Source organism: Acanthopagrus latus, chromosome 1, assembly GCF_904848185.1.
Source record: "Acanthopagrus latus isolate v.2019 chromosome 1, fAcaLat1.1, whole genome shotgun sequence".
NCBI lineage: Eukaryota > Metazoa > Chordata > Actinopteri > Spariformes > Sparidae > Acanthopagrus > Acanthopagrus latus.
The window spans coordinates 13752404-13776146 of NC_051039.1; the positions used below are offsets into that span (position 1 = coordinate 13752404).

A 23743-nucleotide genomic window follows, 5' to 3' on the forward strand; every position below is an offset into this window, starting at 1 on the left:
AAGGGGAGATATTTCGGTTGTGCATATAATCAACTTGATTAGGGAAAGGAAATTTCAAAAGAAAGTTTCAGTGTAATCAACATTTTTTACATAACATTAACAAATGAAGTTCTCTGTGGGCTATGCTCTCTTGACTGTAACTCATATTCAAATTCATGTTATTTGAATGTTTATAGCATTGGAGCAGTCAACAGTCCCTTTTCAGTCACTCTGCCTGTCTTATCAAAAGCATAACTTGTCCCCCTGCAGGTTTTGACTTCTTGACATCTAATTGCTTCCCTCCCTTTTGCCTTCTTACATTTGCTCAAAAAGTGAAACACTGATAGCAGACAAAATAACGCCCCAGTTCACAACAATTTCAATAGGGAGAGCAATGATTTTTTTTGTTTTGTTTTGTGCTTCCTGGCTCAGGCATATCTGCAATGGCAGGTCTGGAAACAGGGCCAGAGAAAGTGACTCCATCCATTGTCAGCATCCAGGCCTTTGTTACAATGACAACCTCTGAAGCACTGTATAGGAAAACAGTGAGACAAAAGCTGTTTTTTGTTATTTGTTATTTGTTCTTAAGAATCACCTGAAGGTCGCCTGTCTTGTCTTTGAACAAATGAATGGCCATGCTATATGATGAGTAGCATATCGGAGCATAACAGGCAATCACCGAGACTGCATAATCTAAACTAATGTGATCCTCAGCAGTGATGCTCATGATACTGAAAATATGATATAGCTTGTATTCAAAACCGTGTAGGTTAAACTATGAGTGTGTGCCCGAATGTTTATTAATGTAGCAGATGCACATAGACAGAGTCATAAATCATACAGTACAGTAGCATAATAAGGCCAACAAGGCTCCTCGCCTGCCCAGGTAATGGTAGTTGGACTGTTGCCCAGTCTATCTGGCAGCAATGTGGACCCACAGTAAGCTGCAGGGGAGCATTAGGGAGGGGGTGGCTTTGGGTGGGAAAGGGGTTTGGCACAACACACTAGACAGTGTCCAATATTTCACTGTATTGGGTGCTGGCATGGGGTTATTAGAACTTGTTCTTTGACCCTTTGATCTCAAAGACACAAGACAATAATATGCACTTGGTCTAAAATGTTAGTGTTGAATTGTTGAATATTTTAAGTCAAAATGGTTTTCCAACGGGTACATTTACACATAAAGATGTTTTTGTTTTATTAAATGTAGCACGTACAGTGTCTTCTGTTTCTCTCTACCCCAAAATGTCCAACTGCACTTAAGGAAGTTTTTTTTAACCCTAAGCTCCCCTAGAGTTAAAGCCATTAAGGCCAGTGAACAAACTGCATGTCAACTAAGGCTTTTAATCAAAGTTCAGCCAGCCAATTATCCTGCTAAATTCCTAATCACATTTGGTCTCCACATGTCTTCTTTATTATCCAGTGAACTCTCTGGTTTATGTTATGAGACTTGTCTGTCAACCTAAGATCAGCTATCCCAGCTATTTGACTACCTCACCTACTGCACTTCTTTGCTGTCATTCAAATGTATGTCACTTCAGCCGTCCACCACCCCACTTCAATGGCTCCCAAGGGGGATATCTGTAATGGCTAACATTAACAGTGCTTTACAGGCATACACTTTGATTTAATCAACAGGGTCAGTCCCAAAGGTCGTTAAAATACTGAAATGCATTGACTCTGTTTTGGTGTCTTTCTTGACATAAGTACAACATATGCTGACAATTTGTATCCACACCCACGCAATTTATTTTTAAAGCCCTAACTTAATTGATCAAACATGTTCGATTATTTGTTTCCACCTAAAATAAAAGCTTTTTTAACATTCCCTTACTTATTGTTACATTTTCTTATATTTTGACTATATATTCTTTATTTAATGATTACCAGTCTGATGCCAATTAGGTATGTTATTTTGATCCTGTAGTTGGTAGCTGCCAAACAAGCAGGAACAAGTCCCACAGATCATAATTTGGCAGCAGTGTCCAGTTGTTTAAAAGAGGACACATACTGGGGGTCATCAGCAAAGGCACACCTGCCGTCTTCCCCACTAATCTCATTTGATGTGTCCGGGAGATAGTTCGAATCAATGTTTTCTGGAAGTCAGGCTGTTCCACAATACTGGGAGTCCAGTTAATAAGGAGATAATGACATCTCAAGTTATCTCATCAAGTTACAGAAAACAGCAACAGATTTCTCAAAACAAACAATGACAAAAATAGGAACAACTAGCAAGGTTCATGTGGGGAAACACATTTTGCAACTTGAGTAACAATGACATGTTTGTACAATAAGATATCTTATTAAACGTTACTATCTGATAAGCATTTACTTGAATCGCTCTGTAAACCCATCATGACATGACCCACTGGGTTGTTTCAAAGCTTCAAGTTTGGTATAACAGCCATCAACAGCTTGGGTTTAGATGCCACAAGGGACCATATTTGGACAAGAGGGTTGAGCTGGAGAGGACATCCTAATTGATCAGACTGAGAACCCAAGGACACATTGTGGTAACAACATATTGATTACAAGGTAGCCACACCCTACACCATACCCTGCATGATTGTCAGTTTACCAAAAATCAAACCATAATTTACAGAATGATTACATGCTATATCGAAGAAGAAACGAGCGATTAAGACAATTTTCTTATTATTTTCTTATTTCTCTAGGATTTTTGTCTTGAAGAGACACACATTGTTGGAAGTAATGGAGATTATGTTCGCTGTCTAGCAACAACAAATAAAACAAAAAGGCTATGAAGCACCAAGAAAACAACTGCACATCAATCAGTCTTCTGAGATCTTGCAAAAGTGCTAGAGAAGAGGCGATTAACTGACTTCTAGCCCAAGTTAACGGAGTCTGTGTTACTTATAAGATCTTGTTAAAGAACGAAACTCCCTCCACTCTCAGAACCAATCTCTAAATACCTGTGACAGTGGCCTTCACAGTTTAGTAGGGGCCAAGATGTCAGTAAGTGAAAGTACTGATTGTGCCAGTGACAGTGATACCTGCCAGCCATCTACTGCCTTCAGAGAAGATGAGTAGGAGAAGAAAAAATAATAATGTAATATTGCACATTCTGTTATCTTATCATCAGGTGTGACAGACCCTTTTCTCCACTGGCTCAGACCCCCTCGTAGAGAATCACCTGAGTGCTCTTCACACATTAACTATTAAGAACACATAAAAGAAGGCTGTTTCCAGAACACATACAAAGATCTTTACATTACAAACATGCAGTTATCCACCTACTTGCATGACACTATCCATTCTGCTGCAGGGTTTACAGCTTTACAGCTTTTTTCTGTGCTAGTATTAACTGCATATTGAAGCCTGAGTTCTTACACTGATGTCCATATACTGTATAGGCATGGTAGAAAATTGTCAGGACACAAGATGTAGCCATTTTGTCCAAGGACTACAAACTAACAACATTCTTCACTGCTACACAAATAGCAACAGGCAATCAACCTCAAGGGGGGGGAAAAAAAAAAAAACTTAAACAAAAATGTGACGCAGAAGTTTGGGGTAGGGGATAATTATAGCCATCAAGGCTGATTCCCATTCATTAACCACTGTTTACTGCAAGTACAATGAAAAAGTAAAGGTAATTAAAAATGACAGGGTTAAAAAAGATGCAATTAACATTCAAATGTATATTTGTTTGTCATTTCCATTGCTCCGTGGGTAATGCTGAGGAAAAAAGGGTTGAAAAGAAGAAGACTTTACCAATTACATGGTGGGAGCTTGGGTAGATCTTCTCGTGCTCAGTCGCAGTGTCAGACTGATGCTTACGTGTCCTATTGACGATTAAAGTGAAACTCTCACCATAAAGCAACGTAGGCTTTACATGTGAATGTATATGCTAGGGTAAGAGTGGCCCTGCACCATGCACTCCATTGAAAATTAGCTTGCCCGCAAACGAAACTATGGTAAATCTTAAAAGTGACTCTTCTGTCATAATCATGCATTTACATGAAGGTTTTACTCATATACATTCACAAATAAAGCCTAGGTTGCTTTTTGGTGAGAGTTTCACTTTGAGACCTATCACAAAACTGTGAGGTGACTGAACATCCCATGGAAAATGATGCTACAAAATGTACAGTATGTAGCCGGAATTGTTGCCGTGCCACCATCTTACATGCTGATCAACATGCAGACTCAGAGTAACAAGGGCTTCTACATTTACTGTTGCTGCCACAGCATAACTGTATGAATAACTGATTGATGGTTATGGAATTAGGCATCAAAGATGGATATATTTTGTATATCTTTTACAAATTAAGGGCCTGTGGGTGAAATGCTTATCTGATTACTAATTATAGAGGTCTCCAAAGGTCAGGAGCTGGTCACATCAGTTGCTCTTAAGTTCAAACTGATCATTGTTATTATTTAAGTGCTTACTAAGTGGAGCTTAGTTAATTATTAAAAAACCACATAGTAGCATGAACTATTTCTCATGTAGACATAAGTTCTCCCTTAGTATTTGCCCCATGTAACTGCCAGGAAAATGATTCAACTGACCCAAAAAAGCCCTTTAACATTAGAGAATAAAACTGTTCCTGTTTATGCATCATGGAAATATATTTGTCCCTGTATTGCATCTTAGCTGTATACTGTTCACTCAGTCGTAGTGTGTGACAGTTGCAAGTTTTTGGGGGTTTTCTGTATTGTGTTTACTGTTGTATTTGTGTTTATGCTGCCCACATGGCCAGGTCAGGCTCAATGAAGTTCAAAAGGTTCAATGAGGATTGCCTGATATTAGAAAAAATATATCTATATCTGTATATCTATATCAGTATCTGCAAAATATACTGGGATAAGAAAAAATACAGATAACTATGTATGTGATGCCACAGTAGGTTAAAATCACCATGGTTACAACCACTGACTGGCAGAAAGACTACTGAGTGGAAAAACTGCTAGCAAGTGTTGCAATTTTGATCTCAGCTTGAACGCTGCAAAAAACAAAAAACACTATTCAAAATGTGAAATAGCTGAGTTAATTTGCCTTACTTGACATTAATTTAGTCTGAAATGGAGTGGTGACAGAATATGGTGCCAGGCTATCTATATGACTGCATCTCCAGCCAGCCTTCATATTCCTGAGAGATTTTTTTTGTGTGCAAAATGGAACACACTGCATAATGAAAGCGAGGTTTCTCGGAAACCACTCTACAGCCATGACATTTATTTCATAACTATATGTTCGGGTAAAAAATGTGCGCTTTGCCAGTTTAAGTTTTACTGGTTCAGTAAGTCACTAGATTCAAAGTACCTAGAAGTTACAAAGACTGCCGCAAGGACTTAACGCAGAAATGTGTAACGATGTGATGTAACGAATGGATTAACAAACAACTCGCAAAACGCAATCACCATTCTCACTTGACTGACTCAATATCAAGAATAATATGTAATAAATAATGCAACAAGGACAAACAAATTCACAACGTGTATTGCAAAATACTGTACTGTTATAGAAATGATCTCGGATAGTTAATTCTGAAACCTGTTCCAGTGACAATCATTAGAATAGCTTTATCTAGAACACAGTGATTAAACTGTATTTATTCTGACATTTTCCTGACTTTGATATGCTGCTGAGATAAATGAATATACATAGCGTTTCACACACTGGAGAGAAACTGAGTGACGTAGGAAGGAACACAAGTGAGGACAAAGAGAGAGGGCAACGGACACAGAGAGCGTGTGCGAGAGAGAAAGAGACAGTCATGAAGGCAAGCGAAGGGTTTTTACTAGCAGCCCTCAGGCAGACTGGCAATCTGCGGTACTAGAACTTTTCCTGGTTTTTGCTTCACCTGTGCGCTGGATGTAACAGAGAAAACACCAATGAGAACACATAAAATCATGTCCAGTGCTGTTTGATTCATCATCAGACTGGTGCTTACAGGTGCTTTTTTCAACACATTCTGCAAGAGGTGCATGGGCAAAATAGCTCCTCTATTTTGCTAAGGATGTAAAATATATACAATAATATATTCACTGAATAGAATAGTAAATATACTCCATGTGATAGGCCATATTGGTGCAGAGCCATCAGAGAGCATTATATGTATAGATCATAATGTATTTTTCTGATGAATGGAATTGTTTATGGAATCCAAATTCTTCTTTTGACCAACCAACAGTACAAATACAGGCTTCATACTGTCAGCAGAATAACACACCAGATGCTCACCCTTACAAAGGCATCAGGAGGTCCTGTCCAGTTTCCTGTGGAGCAAACATAAATATACATATCCACCCATAATTGAAAACCATGCAGGCACAAGGGGACTCGTCTCCATTTGAATATGAATGCAGTTCTCATTTCATTTTTTGCTTTTTCAAATTCTGTCTGGCAAAATGATAACCCAACACCTTAGTCACTGCCACACCTTCAATAGAGAAATTATTCTGCTAGTCACTGCCTCTGTCCCTCCCAATGACCCAGGCCCCTTTCACTCTTTCCCTTTTGTCCAATTCACCTGTTCTCAAAATCAGCACCTCATACAATGGTTTCTGGGACATTTCTTGCTAAAAATGAACATCTTGAGGACATGTTTCTACTGTATATGCAGAAGAAAAGTAAATGGAAGACTATTATTTTTCAAACATGGGTTCTATTGCCCAATAGGATTGTGTAACAATGTACTCACCCTTGTCGTTGTAGACAGAATTACTTGGCTGGGAAAAAATCTATCACCTTATAAATGAGTCTAGAGGTAGGGGATGAGCATCATTTCCTGCAAGTACAAACCAAAATCTGATTTGCCATCTTTATTCTTAATTCTGAAATGCTCTAAAGTCCACTGCCAGATTTAAATATCCTATGAATATGCTCTATTACTGGAACATATGCCTTTCATCTGGCCGAGTTCTTTGCATCAGAGATGTCAATGCTCACTGCTCTTTCACAGTCCAGCTGAAGCTGTGACTGATGGGTCAGACGTGTGACAACAGGTCAAAACTGCATGATTGGTTTAGCACTAACTTACTTCGCCCTTTATTGTATCCCACCCCTTTGCCAAACGTAATCTTAACCAGATCAACAACATATTCAACTCCTCTTTTTATTCTGTTTTGTCTGGACCACAGATAAGACAGGCTAGTCTGTCCTTGACTTACTGAAAATGTAATGAAGTAATACTAGTAGTCGGCAGAGTGTTGATTATTCAACTTTCAAAATGAATAGGTGCAAACAGGCCTCAATTTTATCTTCAGAGGCACATTGACTACACAGAGCCCAGCCATTCAGGTTTCCACTTAGTCTTGTTTTAACTTTATTAGTGGTGGGAGCACGTGCTATATTAAAGCCATGTTGTCTGTTGCTATATTATACTGTGCAATACTGGGAGGAAGTTTTAGTTATAGTTTTCTATAGCAAGTATCATTCCATCATTTCATTTGAATTTAGGGCTGCTTTAAGAGATATACTGTGCAGTTTTTGACCTAGCTCTATAGAGCTGTTCTTTTTTGTTTTTTTGTCTTTTTTTTTTTTGATGATGCATCCCTGTATTCTCTCATGTACATGCCACTGACATAAAACAAACTGCCTTATCTAGACATGGCAGGAAGGCAGTTACGAGGGAGACCATCAGCTTGTCAGCATGGTTGTATACCATGCAAGATTTACAATGCTAAATAGTTTGCAAATACTTTATGAGGAGGGTAAAATGTTTGTTAGACCTCAAGGATGCACAAAATGTGTTTTAGTGAGAAACAATGGGCTGTTATTAAAAGACTCTGCAGGGCACCTTCAACATCTGCTCAGGGATAAAGGATGAAAATTAGCTCTGCCTTCGACTAATTTTTAAATGTTTGTTTTAAATGTTCATTGACTCCATAATGTTTAAAAGAGTTTCCTTCAATCACATTAAAGAGATAGAGAGAGAATGGTAAAGAGAACAAATGTTTAAAAAGAAAGCCGTCAGTGAGGCAGCAGCACAGCAAGAAACAGGGCTGTGTCATTTGTACTACCAGACTGAACCAGGACACCCCACTGAACTAGCATTTAATAGAATTAAGAATTAAGGGTTTGATGCAAAGGCAGCACAAAAGAATGAGACCAGCGGTAAATTTGCAAATAATATTTTCTACATCAGTCACTTCCTTATTTGTTTAGCATGAAAAGCTTTAGATCATGAAACCACACACTGTTTTCACGCAGGCAGATTACATCATGGTCTTTAACTCAAGATGTGCAGTCATTTGTTTGATGTTCAGTCGTTTGTTTGGATTTCAGATGATTTGCTAAATGCGGGCTGTATCAGCAGTGCATCCACTAGCGAATATGCAGCTGGGTATTTACCTCTGTGTGGAGAGGCAACGGGGATGGGGAACAGGCAGCCAGTGGGCTTGGCAAGGAAGGACGGATCATTTTCAAAAGTTTCCCATTTAACTGCTGCAGCTTCTGAAAGATTCAGAAGAGGCTCACAACCTACAGCCAAGACTTATTTGCTATTGGATGCAATTGTGGCTGAAAATGAGAGAACAACTACACACAATGGCAATGTACACACTGCGGATGATTTAGTCGGCACTGTTACAAGATTTAAAAGACAGGAAAAGGGATGAAGGCAAAAGACGTGGAACTAACAAGATGAAGACATAACAATGGAAAGCAAGAGTATGAAAGGAGCACTCAATTTCATTGCTGCAAAAGTCTTGACAATGAAAACTATGCTGATGAGAGGACAGGCATCAATTGACTCTAGCTAAGTTATCATTCAAGGAGGATTTTTTTTTTTTCAGCACACACGTTTAAAAGAAAATGGCACAAATTGAAAGAAAATGTGTCTTGAACCCAACGTGTTAAACCTTGAAATGATCAAAACAGTCTGATGAGAACCTAAACTTGACATCTTAGTAATGGGAACACCTCCTTTGTCCTTCAGGGAAGTTAATGTTTTTGTTTTGTGCTTTTGTCTGATGGAAAATACTGCTTTAAACTTTGCATTAAAAAGTGGTTGCAGTCTCAAAATGGCTGTACTTTTTTCTTTTCTTTTTTTTTCTTTTTAAGAGTCAGGGAACAAAACAGAACCAGAGCAGAGTTAGTGTCTTCTAATAGGATGTGGGGGGGCTGGGCTCTGGATCATCTCTCTATGCGGATGTACTTACTGCCACGGAACACTCCATTATCTCAGAATGACAGCTAAATTGGCCTGTCAACAAAGCCACACTCATAGAGGCAACTTCACTTGTGCATTAGTGCTTCTTCTAAACGTAGATCAGCGATATGGGGCATCTCTTCCATCCTGGAAGCCACAGGGCCAAATTAGAGAGTTTTTCTGTGTGCTGCACTATTCAAACAAAACTTGCCTGGCTGTGTAAGTATTCTTAAAGCTGCCTAAAGTTGAACTGAATCAAGCCTGTGCATCATAGGGAGTCCTGCTGAAGAACAGTGGCACACAATTGATGGTGTGTTATTTAAAGTCAGTACTTTCTTTGGCTGCCTCAATTTCAGCTCCAATGAAGAAGACCGATTGTTACTGGCTTTTTATAAAGCAGCCAGTCAATATTTCCATTCACCTATCTGTTTGTGAAGTCTACTGACATAATGCCAAAGTGTCAAATAGTTTTGTCCTGATCTGCCACCCCAAATCAAATTCACAACTGTCGCACTTAGCTGAGTATGAATAGATGTCGTGTAGATCTGCCGACTTATCTACAGAATCAAATAAGGTAACTTAAGGCCGCCAACTCTGAATTTAGGTGTGACTGCCTGAACCTACTGTGAATTAAATTTCTCGAAAGTAGTTTGGTAAATCCCAGAGGCAATGCCAGTATCTCAGTTCCAGGCAGTGGAGGCTTCTTCCACCCCCTGAGAGACTGTACACCCCCTCAATGCCTCAGGTTTATCAGTCTCTGAGAAAAAGAAAAAAGAAAAAAAATACACTGTCTTGTACTGTATAAATTAATGCTTGCTAGATACTTACAGCTAAGCATATTTAAAAAGGCTGCAATATGAAGTTTCACAAGAACGTATGTCAGTAGAGAATTTTATATCATATTTACTTTGTGGGGATGTCTGTAGAATTTTGTCTTGAGAAAAGAAACTACTTTGCATTTCTATACAGTCACACTTTGAGGTGGGGGAGCTTAGCTTAGCAACATGGAGAGTGAAAATCAGACAAGCAGCTCATTTATAATCTTTTGGTTAGGTTTTGTCTCAAATCCACCAGGAGTTCCCTGCCAGATATATCCCTTTGCAGAAAAGCTAGTCTTAATAACAGGACTCTTTGCTTGTGTGTATGGTGCATGCACATGTGCATGCCCATGCCCATATTACAGTTCAGAGAAGTGCAGAGAGAATGCGTGGGCAGAAAATAGTGCATTTCAGAAAAAATATCAAAACCTTTTGAAAAGTACTTTAGCTTTGCCTGGCTTGCAAGGACAGTAAGAATGGCCCTAAACAGAGATACTGTCTCCAACCTTTCTTGTCTGTTGCGTTTCAACAAAAGACTGTTCACTCTAGCCTTGCTCCTATGGGCAAAACTAGAATCCGGGTTGATACATGTTGCCTGTTGCCCGTGTGTGTGTGTGCGCGTGTCTGTGTGTGCGTCCGTGTGTGTCCATGTGTATATGAGTGTATATGTGTATGTGTGTATCTGCTTACATGTACTGTCATGTAATGCCCCCGAATCCATGAGATTGAACTGAGCTGAGTGGGCAAGCTGGCAGGTGGGGCTCCTACATAGAAGACCTTGACTGGAAGACAAGATACCTTTTCAAAAAAAAAGTAATTTGCTGCACCCACACAGAAATCAAATCCCAAGAGTTTTATGTTTAGAGAAGGCTGGAGATGCACCAAGGTATTTCACTCCGGTTGCTGTTGCCATTTAATTTAGGGTGGCTGTCCATATATTGAGAGAGTGGTAGAATATACTCTAACCACTCTATTAATCATTTCTCTCCTTCTAACAGTGAACACAAGCCAAAACTAAACAGTGTGACTTTTGATTATAACAAGCAACACTAGCATGAAAAGAGAAAAAATGAAAGCCAAGCTTGAAAATCTGGGAATATATAGAGGAGGTATTGTTGTGGTTAAACATCTCATGTATTATGATAAATGTCCTAAAGTACTTTCAGTGTGTCTAGTGCATCGTGGAGACATGTAAATTCAAATTGCCAAAGTGCTTTGGCAGCGCATCAGTCAGTCTAATCTAACAAGACTGAATCTATAACTGGAGATAAACAAGAAGTAATTCCTGAAAGCTGCAAACTGAGCTTCATGGGAAAAAGAAAGGCTGGTCACGATGGACCCGAGGCGATAAGCTCCCACTGTAACTAGTATGGATCTCTAAATCCCGTTTACCAATGACCGCCCCCTCCACAGCTCGACTTATTGCCATCAAGACAAGACAGGCAGTGGCTAATTACTGTACAGCGACAAACAAACCAATACTTCTCTATCTCCCCGGTCATGTCCCATTACTTCAGCTTACTTCCCCTATTCATATTTCTTCTGACAGGTGCATCTGTCCATGGAGAATGAGGCAGTGTTTTAATCGGCAGACAGAGGATGTCGTAATTTAGAGCCGTACCTCTGGGCTTACACGTGGCTCAGCCAAGGTGAAAATGACAGTGGGAGTGGAGTTTTATTGAACACAACGGGGTTCTTGTCAATAACACTGTCTCTTGGCGTTGTGTTCGATGCTGTTATTAATGCTTGGGGTCCGCTCGCATCTGTACATGATTGCGCATCTGTGCATGTTTATGTCTGACCTTCCTCAGCAAATATGAGATGGTGCAATGATGAGGATATACAGTTTCCTCTCTGCCAGTTTCTCACAGGCAACTAAGGAATGTGTTGAACACCCACATGTTCAAGCGACGAATCAATGTGAGTCAAGGAGAGTGAAAAATCTGGGTGGGGGGGGACAATGCAGAGGGAGAGAGCAGCAGGCATCAGACTCTGTGTGTGTGTCTGAGCACGAGCAAATGTGTGTGTGTGTGTTAGTGTGAGAGAGAGAGGAAAGAGGAAAACGGGAGAGAAATAAGAGAGAGCTTGAAATGAGACAGCAAGGATAGGAGTGCGCAGATTGATATAGCAATTACCAAGAAAGCTATCCCTCAGTTAGGAATACATCTACATACATTAGAGTTGGGTTTGCTCTCTAGCCACTGTTTCTCTGAGGTTGGCTCAGTAGAATCTCATACACAAGCCAACCACGTGAAAAGGTCATCGCTGGGCAGTCACTGTGCTCGCGCTAACAATAAGGAGCCCATCTATCGTGCATGTTGCTTATGATACAAGAGAAAGAAATCCATCCTAACGCTGAGGGGAGAATGTGAACTCCCAAAAAGGAAAACCACAAGTCTGTCTTCATAAAAGGGTCTTTTGAAATAAAAAAGGACAACCGACAAAAACAGGAACGTCAGCCTTTGCTCACTGGTCTATGATGTTTTGTGGAATTCCCATATCAGCTGTAATTCAAGTCTCGGCACATTGTGCCATAAACATAAACGTGGTTGATTACTTGTCATCGCACATTCATGCATGCAGCATTCAGAAAGCGACTTACACTTGGAAGCAAAGCTTGCCACAGTGGGATTCAAAGGACTGGCTGTCATGCACACTTTCCCTGAGCTAGCAAGTAAATCCAGTTATAGTTAGCCTATAATGTATGCAGAGCTAGGAATGGCATATGCTTGTGCAGTGTGACTACAGGCCCTGCAATATATAGAGGAAGAGTTTTGCATGAAAATGCCGCTGCCAAATCAGACTGTGCATGTAAGTACACTCACATTTCAAACACCCTTGTTGGTTCAAGACACAACAGACAATGAGAACAAAAGAGAGAAATAGAGCAAAGAGAGAGGAAGGAGGAAGGGAGAAGACGACAGAGAGGTGAGGGGGGAGTGATAGTGAGATGCTGTATAAATAACCCCGTTAAAAAAGAAGAAAAAGGGAGAGGACAAGCAGATGGAAGTAAAAAAAAAACATGGTAAAATGATCCAGTGCGACTTGGACCTCTGCCATAGGCGCAAAGCCATGCTCTGCCAGTGTATGCATGTCTGCACTGTGTCTGAATGAAAAGTGTTTTTGTGTGTAACTGTGCTCCAGTGTGCGCATACAGCTAAGCACCATTCACTGTGGTTTTATGTCAGATAGCTGCAGGTATACAAGAGCTGTGATGACACAACAAGACTGGGATATGGCACAGGTCTACTGGCGGTTTCGTCCTGTTTTTGTGGGCATGTGGAGGAGAGGAAATCATTACTATCCAGGCGGACGTGGGCTGAAGGGTCAGATTGTCAAGTCTGTATCTGCTGAACTCTAATACCAAATTCTCTTTGACAAAGCTCAATTCAAGGATCTACATATATCAAAACATCTCGGCATCACAGGATAGCTTCTATCTCGCAAATGATACAAAACAATACAAGGTGACGCAGACTCTTGCTCTTGGTAGAGAATAAGCTGGAATGAAAACCTCTGTTTCTAAGGACTTGAAGGAAAAAAGGATAAAAATGGAAAAGATGGAGAGAATGAGAGAGGGTGGGGGATGAAGAGAGGGAAACGACAGAATGATGAAAGTAATTAAACACTGCCATCTGCTGGTTGTTGTGTGAACATACTTTATGTTTTGAGCCTGAAGCTAATGTATTTGAACATCTGCACCTTTGACCACCTGTTTGCATTGATCTAACTTAAGTAGATGTGACACAAAAATGACACAGTGGCGGGCAAAACTCGACATAATAATGAGAAAAAAACTTCCAAATTCAAACGCAATACAAGACCCTGTTCAGAAAGAGGTAAATTCAATTTGCTGGTTGAAAGAGAAGAAGGAGCGCTGAGCACGATGCAATCATTTTGATGCAATCACAATTATGTTAAAAGACACAATCCCCATCTTCTCCTCTTGGCTCATCTAATCGAAGGCAGCAGCAAAAGCAGAGGAATGAAAGGAAGGCCTTCCATAACTCATACTTGAACTGGCAGCAAGTTCCTAGCTCGGTTAAATTAGCATAGAGTCATAGTGTATCTTGTATTTCTTCACACTAAAGGCGTCTATCAGAAGTACTTACTTTGCTGCTCTTCACAATGCTGATGCCTTTGTGTGTGACACTTCAAATAAGTGTGAGAGAGTGGGAGAGACCAGTAGAGTCATAATTCTAAAGGGCCGTATCAGGTGCTTCTTGCTTTTGACTGTACAAAGATAAGGAGGCTTTAAGCGGGAGAGTTACAGGGAGACAAAGAGAGATTTTTTGCATATTAAAATGTGCTGGTGAGAGGGAGAGAGTAGCAGTCAGTCCATTTCCTGCCTGCACATGAAAACTCACAGATAGTGACCAGTCCTCTTTAGAAACAGAACTTTCTACATGTTTGAGGGTACACACAATATACATGAGGCAGATATGTCTGCCTCACCTTCATAATTAAAAAAAAAAAACTTGTACATCTCAATAAACTCCATCAGCTTCTGATAATTGTAAGTTTATAAAATCCAATGGAAATGCTACACAGTGTAAGTGTGTGCTGTGACCTAAAAATCTATGCCTGCGTGTACGACAGTGTGTCTTTACTCACATACCCTTAGGGTCTTGACTCCATCTGTCCTCCCACTGAGCTCAGATCCCCAAATAAAGACTTTCATTCCAACATGACAGGGCTTTTCCTGCATAGCGAATTTAAAGGTGGCCTTCTTCAAATTCTGTTCCGCCCTTACCAAAAAAGCAGAGCGTGTCCGCAATACTAAAACCTATTCCAAGAGTGTTAAATCCCTCTCTGTCAACTGCTAGTGCAACACCTGAATCGGTCCAAACTGGTGCTAGGTAAATAGAAAATTATTTGGATCACATGCTGACTAATTAGCACTGGCCAACTACCACTATTTTATTCAACAAAGTGCTCAAGTGACAAGACATCCAAAGGTCACCTCACCATTATCATCTGATTTACTCTAGGACTCTGTATGAGTTGTTTTTCACACTGGCATTTGTTTGACATGTCAGGTGGTCAGTATATATTTTGTAACGGCATTGTTTTGTTATTTGAATAAACACAGGTTTTAAAACCTGCAACAACTCAAAGTCTTGCCGAGTACAAAGAAGTTGTCTAATTTCTAGGTATAAATATCTCATCACATTTAATGTAAGACACATACAATTTTCATTTCTTCCATTGGCATATAAATACACACACACACACACACACACACACACACACACACACACACACACACACACACACTATATTTATGTGCGTTTGGTGGATTGTGTTGTCTGCCTCATTTTGAACAAAGAGAAAGCTAAATCATGTTTTTATCTAATGGAAAATTGACATTTCCATAGCAAACTAACTGTTGAAAATGCACAAAGAATTCTGAAAAGAAACCCTTCCAAACCATTTCTTGAGGAACTCTTTTAAAGCATCTACAAGGAGACTCTCATATTTCGTTGATTCCAGCACCTCCTGGGGACAAAAGCAGTATGAGCACCACTGCCACCTGTTGTGAGGATCTTGATCTGCCTAGGGCATGCAGTTTCCAGGATGCGTAGCGATGAGAGTTATATATACACTGCTTGGCCAAAAAATAGCTCACCACCTGGAATTAACTAAGAAAATAGATAAGAGACTCCTATTGGATAATTACTGCACCAGTGATTATGTTTCAGCTGGCAACAAGTTATTTAACCCCAACTGATGCAATGAGTGACTTCTAATTTCTTAAACAACCATGTCGAAAGACACATCCCGTGGTCGTGGAATAGATGTTAGTCTGTTTGAGAAGTGTCAAATCATTGGCATGCATCAAGCAGAGATAACATCTAAGGATATTGCAGGAACTACTAAAATTGGGTTAAAAACTGTCCAACGCATTATCAAAAACTGCAAGGATAGTGGGGTACCACCATGTTCGAGGAAAACATGTGGTCGGAAAAAAATCCTGATTGATAGTTATCCGGGATCACTTAAACGTTTGGTGAAATCAAATCGTAGAAAAACAACAGCAGAACTCAGGGCTATGTTTAATAGTGAAAGTAAGAGCATGTCCTTTTTTTGTGGCAACTTGTTTTGGGCCAGGCAGTGTATTTGTTATACACCTAGGAGAGATGTAAGCCCTCAGCTACCAGATTTGATTGTTTCATGATAGCAATTTAGTTGATAAAGCCAAAGTTGTGACCAGAATCTTACCTGGTGGAAGGCATTAAGAATAGCTAAGAAAGGCATAAATATTAAATTGAGACTCTTTCATCCCCAGTTAAAAACTGCTTGTAGTGCATTTAAAGGTAAAAGGTGGAGGCGGGAGTTCATGTTGCCTCTTTGTTATATGCCAAACATCACTGAAATTGAGTGAATTTGAACTGATGTGACCTCCCCTTTCTCTCCTAATAGATCTTGCATCTCAGTGTCCTAAGTTGACTCATACCAAACTAATTCTAGGTGTCAGTAAAAAATTTTAGATGAGGTCGTCTCCTCTTTCTTGTCTTATTCATAAGCTGCCCTTTCGCTCTAGCTATAGACCTGCGTCCGGGCCTTGCATTTAAAAATCTTGTCTAACCTTTTCTGCAATGAACTGTACATGTTCTGGAGCAGTTCAGGCAATGCACTCAACATTTGTGCCATTTTCATTTTAGTGGCATATGAGCCACAATCATCCTTCAAAAACCTACAGAGTCCTGTGGACTTTTTCCCCCCAGTTAAACATGGAAACAAATCCAGGTGATCTTTATTCCTGTCTTTGTTATTGTGCTGCTTTTATAGATGAGTGCATATTCTTGGCATCAACAGAGAGAAAATGTGAGGTGTTCTGCACTCTTTCCTTCAGTCTACAGTAAGTGTCAGACTCAATTATTGATATTATTTAGACACACGTATGTATCTTTGTACAAATACACATCATGTAACAAGTGAGTGAAAGAGGCTGTAAGAAAAATAAGTGACAGAATAGAGAATAAAGGAGTCCTGATGAATAGACTGTGTAAAATGATTTGTTTGGCTGAGATAACACCTTGTCCATACCCATTCTCTCAAATCAAAATTGAGCACCATCACACTACAAAATCCCAAAAAGCCTAATTATTAAAATTAGCTTTTGTTTGTTTGTTTTGATAGGCTGCGTCTATCTGAGGCTGTGTCTGTGCTGTAGTCACATCTGACATCCAAGCCTACAACCGCTGCGATGGGCCAAAGAATGAGTAACAGATCAAAGCTGACTCAGGACAGGGAGCAGCACCCCAAAACAGATACGTGCAATTATCCAACTCCACAGTATCCAGAGAGACTCCATTACTGGAAACAAAGCAAACATGCATGTGAGTGCTAGCGGTTTGTGTGGATGGAAAGAGAGTTTGAGATTATCTGGACAACAGTGCACAGCCGCCCCCATTCTATCAATGTATTACAATAACATATACAACCCAAGTTATATGCACCATTGTATGTTCTTTACAAACAAACACATATAAAAGAATAAGCACAGGAACAGTCGCAAAGACAATCCTGCAAGTGCCATGCCTCACAGCTCAGAATCAAGTCATTACTATTCTCAGAGGATGTGACCATGGTCTGTGTCTCTGTGGTAAGTTAAGAATTAAACATTCACAAGCTTCAGGCAAGCACAGAGGGCTAAGCAAAGGGCAATTTGTCTCATTTAACTGCTCCCTGTCTGCCTGTCTGCCCAATAGAATTAAATTATGCAGGTCTTTTGCTTTTGCAAAAAACTACACTGTTTTACATAAAAACAGAGTTGATGTGATTACTATAGGCCACGGCCTCATGCAGAGTAACAGGGTAGCAGATTACGAGGAAACAAAAATGTTGTCCTTCTCAAAGCGTCTGAGCCTTCAGCACTAGATAGCTCTAAGTTATTCATCTAATGTGTTTGTGTCTATGTTTTACCCTACTTGTCTGACATGTGGCCCCACAGCAGCAGCATTAAGCCAAAATAAAAGCTGGTTGCAATTCCAAAACATTACCACAAGAGGTCACTCACATGCTGTAAATTAGCAACATTCACTGCAACAGAGCAGTTTGTAAGCATATGCTAAACAGCAAAAGAACTGGGAAAGATACATATGATCAAAGAAGAAAAAAACACATGCAGTGTCTAGGAAGTGTTAAAGTGCTGAGTGCTGCTCTGATTATAGTTACATCAATATCGCCAAGCTTTTGTTGAGAAATCTGCATACATCATGGTACAATAAATTCAAACTGCAGGTTAAGGTATCACATCTTTTAAAAGTGTATACAGACGTCTTTTGTTTTTCTTTTTGTTCCTCCATAAGTGTGTTTATCAGCATTACATGCACTACATTTACCTCAAACCAAATCAAAGGGATGGTTACTTTACACATCATTCTTGAGTATGATTGTCTTCTTATACAACTTTGCCAGTTTGTATGTGTGCATTATTTAACCCGTATCAAAACAGTCATGCCGTTGCACTCCTAAGGAAATCATAAACAAAAAGACTTTAATGAGAAACTCCTCTGCTGTCTGTAATTGCAGATGCAATCAGACCACTCACTGCAGCTGATCTTGTATGATTAAGAGATTAACTACCTTCATCTCACATAACAGTCTGCACATTATGTTTTACTTTACTTTTTTTTTCCTTTGAAGGTGATGGCATCCATAATTACAGTACTTGGTAATTTATGTAATCAAACACAACATCGTATCTGAAGTGACAACATTTACTCATTAAATGTAATCGTGATCTCTAAAACCTCAACAGTGTGGATATATAAATGTGTGTGACATTGCACAACTCTTTCCCCTACTTACTGAAACTGTTAAGCTCCTGTGATATTTCTTCTCTTCCAGCCCCCCCCCCAATATATCCTGTGGCTGTTCTTTACTTGAACTCTGATGCTCATGTACTTATAGTAGTAGTGAGGGCATTAACTTTAAAAGTAGACAGCACAAATGACCTACTGTGTGTATATATATATATATATATATATATATATATATATATATATATATATATATATATATATATATATATACAGTCGTGGATGAAAGTATTGGCAACCCTGGAACTTTTCCAAAAAATGCATCATTTCTCCCAGAAAAGTGTTGCAGTTACAAATGTTTTGGTATACGCGTTTATTTTCTTTAAGTGCATTGGGATAAGCCAAATTTGACATCATTTTACACAAAATTCAAAAATTGGGTCAAACAAAATCATTGGCACCCTCAACTTAATATTTGGTTACACACCCTTTGGAGAAAATAACTGAAACCAATCGCTTCATCAACAAGTTTCCTACACCTCTCAACTGGAATTTTGGACCACTCTTCTTTTGCAAACTGCTCCAGAACTCTCAGATTTGAAGGGTACCTTCTCACAATAGCAATTTTGAGATCTTTCCATAGGTGTCATGTCATGTCATGTCATGTCATTGTCCGTAACCGCTTATCCCTTTCCATGGGGTCACGGGGTGTTGCTGCTGGAGCCAATCCCAGCTTTGTCTCAGGGCAAGGCCCTCACTGATGAGCAATGTGGGGTTCAGTATCTTGCTCAAGGACACTTCAGCATGCAGCTCAGCCTTGCCCAGTGCCGGGATTTGAACTAGCGACCTTTCGATCACTAGTCGACCTGCTCTACCCGCTGAGCTACAGCCGCCCCTTTCCATAGGTGTTCTATGGGATTTAGATCCAGACTCATTGCTGGCCACTTCAGAATTCTCCAGCGCTTTGTCTCCGCCCATTTCTGGGTGCTTTGTGAGGTATGTTTCAGGTTTTTGTCCTGCTGGAACACCCATGACCTCTCTAACGCACACCCAGCTGCAACAAAGCAATGGCTGTGGTCTTTGATAGAGCATTCACTGCACTAAATGAATCACAGTTGGAAATTTCATGAAAATCATACCTGTAAAATGTGGACAATTTAGCTGCTTGTTAGAAGCATTATCTTATAACCAGAGGGGGAAAATGACCCTGTTCTGAATATTCTGCAAAATTTCTTTTATCACTGACATAATCTATTCATTATACAAACATTATCAGGGAGAAGCAAAATTTCAAAATTTCTCTGAATATGTCATTTAATGTATATTATGTATAAAATGTATATGCAAATACAGTCTGGGTGCTATCAGTCATGACACAACCTGAGGGGAGAATTACGCTAGAAAAAATCTAACATATACATTAAAAAAATAATTGCTTTTGAAAAGTATTACCTTAACTAAGAACTAGTTCTTATGCATGCTTGTGTGCATGTGGGTAAAAAAGTCAGAGCTTGAAACCCTGAACCAATAGTTCACCATCAATATTAAACCACTAGATGGCAGCAGCTAATCACATTTGCAGATGGAATTTTGGGCACACGAGTTCTGCTTGTTTTGTTTGTGTCGATTAAGGCTCCACATCAAAGTGTAGAGAAAGTAAGGAAAGTTATGGTGAATATGACTGAATAAGAAGGGAATAAAATACCGCTCAAAGCACCGTACAATCGTGCATTTATAGCTCAGTGAGTGTGTGAGAGATATAAGTATTACATAAATATGTTGTGTCTTGACACTGAAAATGAATGTTTATTCAGATATCAAAGTTGGCAGTGTGAAAGCACATGTAGATACAGTAGCAATGAATGTATAAGTACTATGTAGTATTTCTAATATATGGTTTCAGAGACATAACTTGAATGATGTGTGTGTCTTCGTTTATGTCAGAGAAGGATATGACAGAAGCAGAACCGGCCATCGCATTTACAAGTCCTGAAAATGTCAGATCATATTGTTGCACCTATCGTAAAACAAGATCTCTCACACTCTCCCCACTGTTATGTGCTACACTTTTTTTAAAAAAAATAATAAGGTTCCCCTGCAGTACATGTGTCAGAAACAGTTATTGCATTTGGGGACTTTTGTCTCTGAGCTTTGAGACATGTTCATTAGAATTGCCTTGAAGAGGTCAATGATATGCGCTCTCAACTGGGATATATCAGAGTCTGGCTATAGAAACTGGAAAATAGAAAAGAAGGCTTTGCCGACTTACATCGAATTCATTGAGGGCAGCGGCCAGCTCTCCAATGCCGGCATGGCCATGTTTCTCATCAGTGGGAGAGGTGGCCTGAGCAGCACTGGAAATGCCTCCTATGGCCTCCTGGACCTGCTTGAACACGTAGTCTCTGTTGGCACGTGTGGCAGCCACATCTGGGTGGCGCAGGAAGGCCTGTGAGGCCGTGTACAGCATGGTGGCATTTTTCTTAAGGGCCCCACGTGCAGCTGCCATCTCATCTCGACACTGGGGGTCTTTCAATTCCTGAGAAGTTGAAGAACATTCTCAAGTAAGTTCTTAGAACCATCATCAGAAACATCATAGACAATTGTGTTACGAGAAATCAGTGCATTTCTCAAAAAGTTCCATGTTGGAATAAAACGGAAAAAAAGATATCCAAATTTGATGGCATCATTATCTCACAATGGAGCAGAAAAGAGCACAACCTGATGACGGTATAAAAGATTTCATGTTAAAACATTAGTTGATGTTTCATCTGATAAGTTAGTATTGTTCCAAACACACAAACTTTGGGCAGCGTAAGCGGATCGGAAACCATGGAAGCCGAACAGAATTCAGTTCAGTGTCTTGCTCTGGGACTTTGGGCAGGCTGGATGTTTGCCAGCATGACACTTGTAGGAAAAAATCTTCTAAGAGCTTTTTGTCACACTGGGGGCAATGCTTGAAAAACACTTTCATGTGTTATCCTTCTCCCAAACATCCACTGATGTGAATATTTAGCAGATTTTCAGTAATATTAAAAAGTCATTTCAAATGCTGCTGAAAAAGGAAATTCTAGCAAACATTACTTCAACTAAAATGGATCATATACAATCATTATCAATAGTCTTTATGCTTCATAAGAGTCTTGCAAAGTACACGTATTTATTAACTACCAGCTATATCAATTTATCAATATATGTGAAAGACACCACTCATAACATCTTGTTAATGTCATCATATCTATTTTGAATGTGTTGGAATTGTCAATGCAGAATACAGCAACAACTATCAGTACAGAAACTGACTGAAAATAGGTTCATTTCCTGTTAAATTAACCAAATTTCCCCTACAGGGAAATGTTGCATCTTGTTCAATTGCTCCATAATGGCAGTGTCTGTGTGTCCCAATGGCCTTAAAGAGACTGTGCAAATTTTGCAAAGCAGATACAACGGTATTTCATTATAGTCCTGGCCAATATTTTGTCAGAATATGACATCAATGAAGCCACCACTCTATGCAAGTCGGATTTTGGATACATGATGTTTTTATAACACTAGTGATCTCATAAGAACATATTTTAAACCATTATTCAGCTCTGCACTCACAACTTACAAACAAAGTTAACAAAATCACAGACACTGAAAGCCAGAATGTAGACACTTTAAGGTGCTGTCTCTTTCAAGGGAACACCTCGTGCCTGAATGGGACACACAAATCAGGAGCGGTTTACTTTTTTCTGTGAAAGACAGAGCAGAGGAGACAGGGGGCTTCCTCTTACCTGCTGTCTCCGGGCTGCCACATAGTTAAGCTTCACCATCTCCTTCCCAAACTCCTTGAAGCGATTAGCCAGGTCCTGCTCATTGGTTGCATTCTTTACTCCCTCCAGGGCCTCCTCCACCTGTCACACAAACAAAGATCTGGCTGGATTTTGTTGTACAAAGTAAAAAAAATAATAAAACATTTGTTTTTGGTGGAAATATATTTATCTTTATTCCTGCGTAATTGTAACCAGGTTTAGAAAGACAATAACCATTTAATTGTGCTTTTTTTAATGGGTCTCATTTTGGCAATCTTCATCCCTGCTGTGGGCACATTCTGATTCTGAACTCTTTTCTATCCCTAATGAAAGGGACGCACAATGGAATGGAAATGAGAGAAGAGAGAAAGAGATAACTTTTAAGTGGCCTTTGATGGCAGGGCTTATACTGGCTTGAGTTAAGCCCCTCTGTGGGCCTCAAGAATGAAGCTTGGAAAAAGGACTCTGAATGTGTGTGTGTGTTTGTTAGAGAGTGTGAGCGAATGAAGGTGCATGCAGGCCTGAGCTTGTTTCAGATTACACCAAATGCATATCATTCTTTCTAACAACATGTATTAACCTCTCCCTCAAAACGCTGTGCCACCTTCATAGTAAAGGATAAAGAAACCTGTGTTGCTCAGATGACTCTAAAGTGCATGAGTGGGAAGGGTATGTGTTTTTATTCACATCCGGGCGCGATGCTATGATATTAATACAGTACAATCTGATGTGTGTTCCCAGGATACTCCATACCTCATCTATATGCTAATGTGTGCAGAGGTTGTGATAAAAGCATATATTGCTTCTGTGGACTACACACAGCAGCAGAACATCTGACCACATCTTTAAGTACACTGTGCATACAGGTTTATACACTGAATACTACCACTTGCAAAAAAAGTTTGGGAGTCATTTCAAAACACGTTGGGTATATCAACACGAGTAGCTGAAGATTTCCAGCTCGCACTTCTGACTGCAATTCTAACACAACATAAGTAATGAGCTGGCATGTCTTCATAACTCTGTAAGGCCAGAGGGCCATATCAACCGGCAAAAACACTGCTGAACGCTGTTGAAGAAGTACATTTCTTTTGGCAGAATATAATGTGATGATCGCACGTACAATTTTAAGGTGGGAGAGCAGCCTCATGACGTCAGCCATGTCAGCGAGGATGAGCAGGCGGGTGACAGCAGAGAGCAGGGCGCGGGCAGCCCTCACCATGGTGCCACGTTTCACAGAGGAGCACGGGTCATCAGCGAACTCTGAC

At 39.9% G+C, this 23743-nt stretch overlaps 1 protein-coding gene across 2 annotated transcripts in view; it reads right to left on the reverse strand.

Annotated features, from left to right (window-relative positions):
• ctnna2 (catenin (cadherin-associated protein), alpha 2) overlaps window positions 1-23743 on the reverse strand; it is a 309428-nt gene that overhangs the window by 228707 nt on the left and 56978 nt on the right. For both annotated transcript variants that reach the window (XM_037101210.1, XM_037101216.1), the window contains exons 4-6: window positions 23599-23743; window positions 22458-22577; window positions 20954-21220 (exon numbers count right to left, since the gene is read on the reverse strand). The exon at window positions 23599-23743 is cut by the window's right edge and continues 22 nt beyond it. In XM_037101210.1, coding sequence (XP_036957105.1) covers window positions 20954-21220; window positions 22458-22577; window positions 23599-23743 — 532 coding nt within the window. The remainder of the gene's footprint in view (window positions 1-20953; window positions 21221-22457; window positions 22578-23598) is intronic.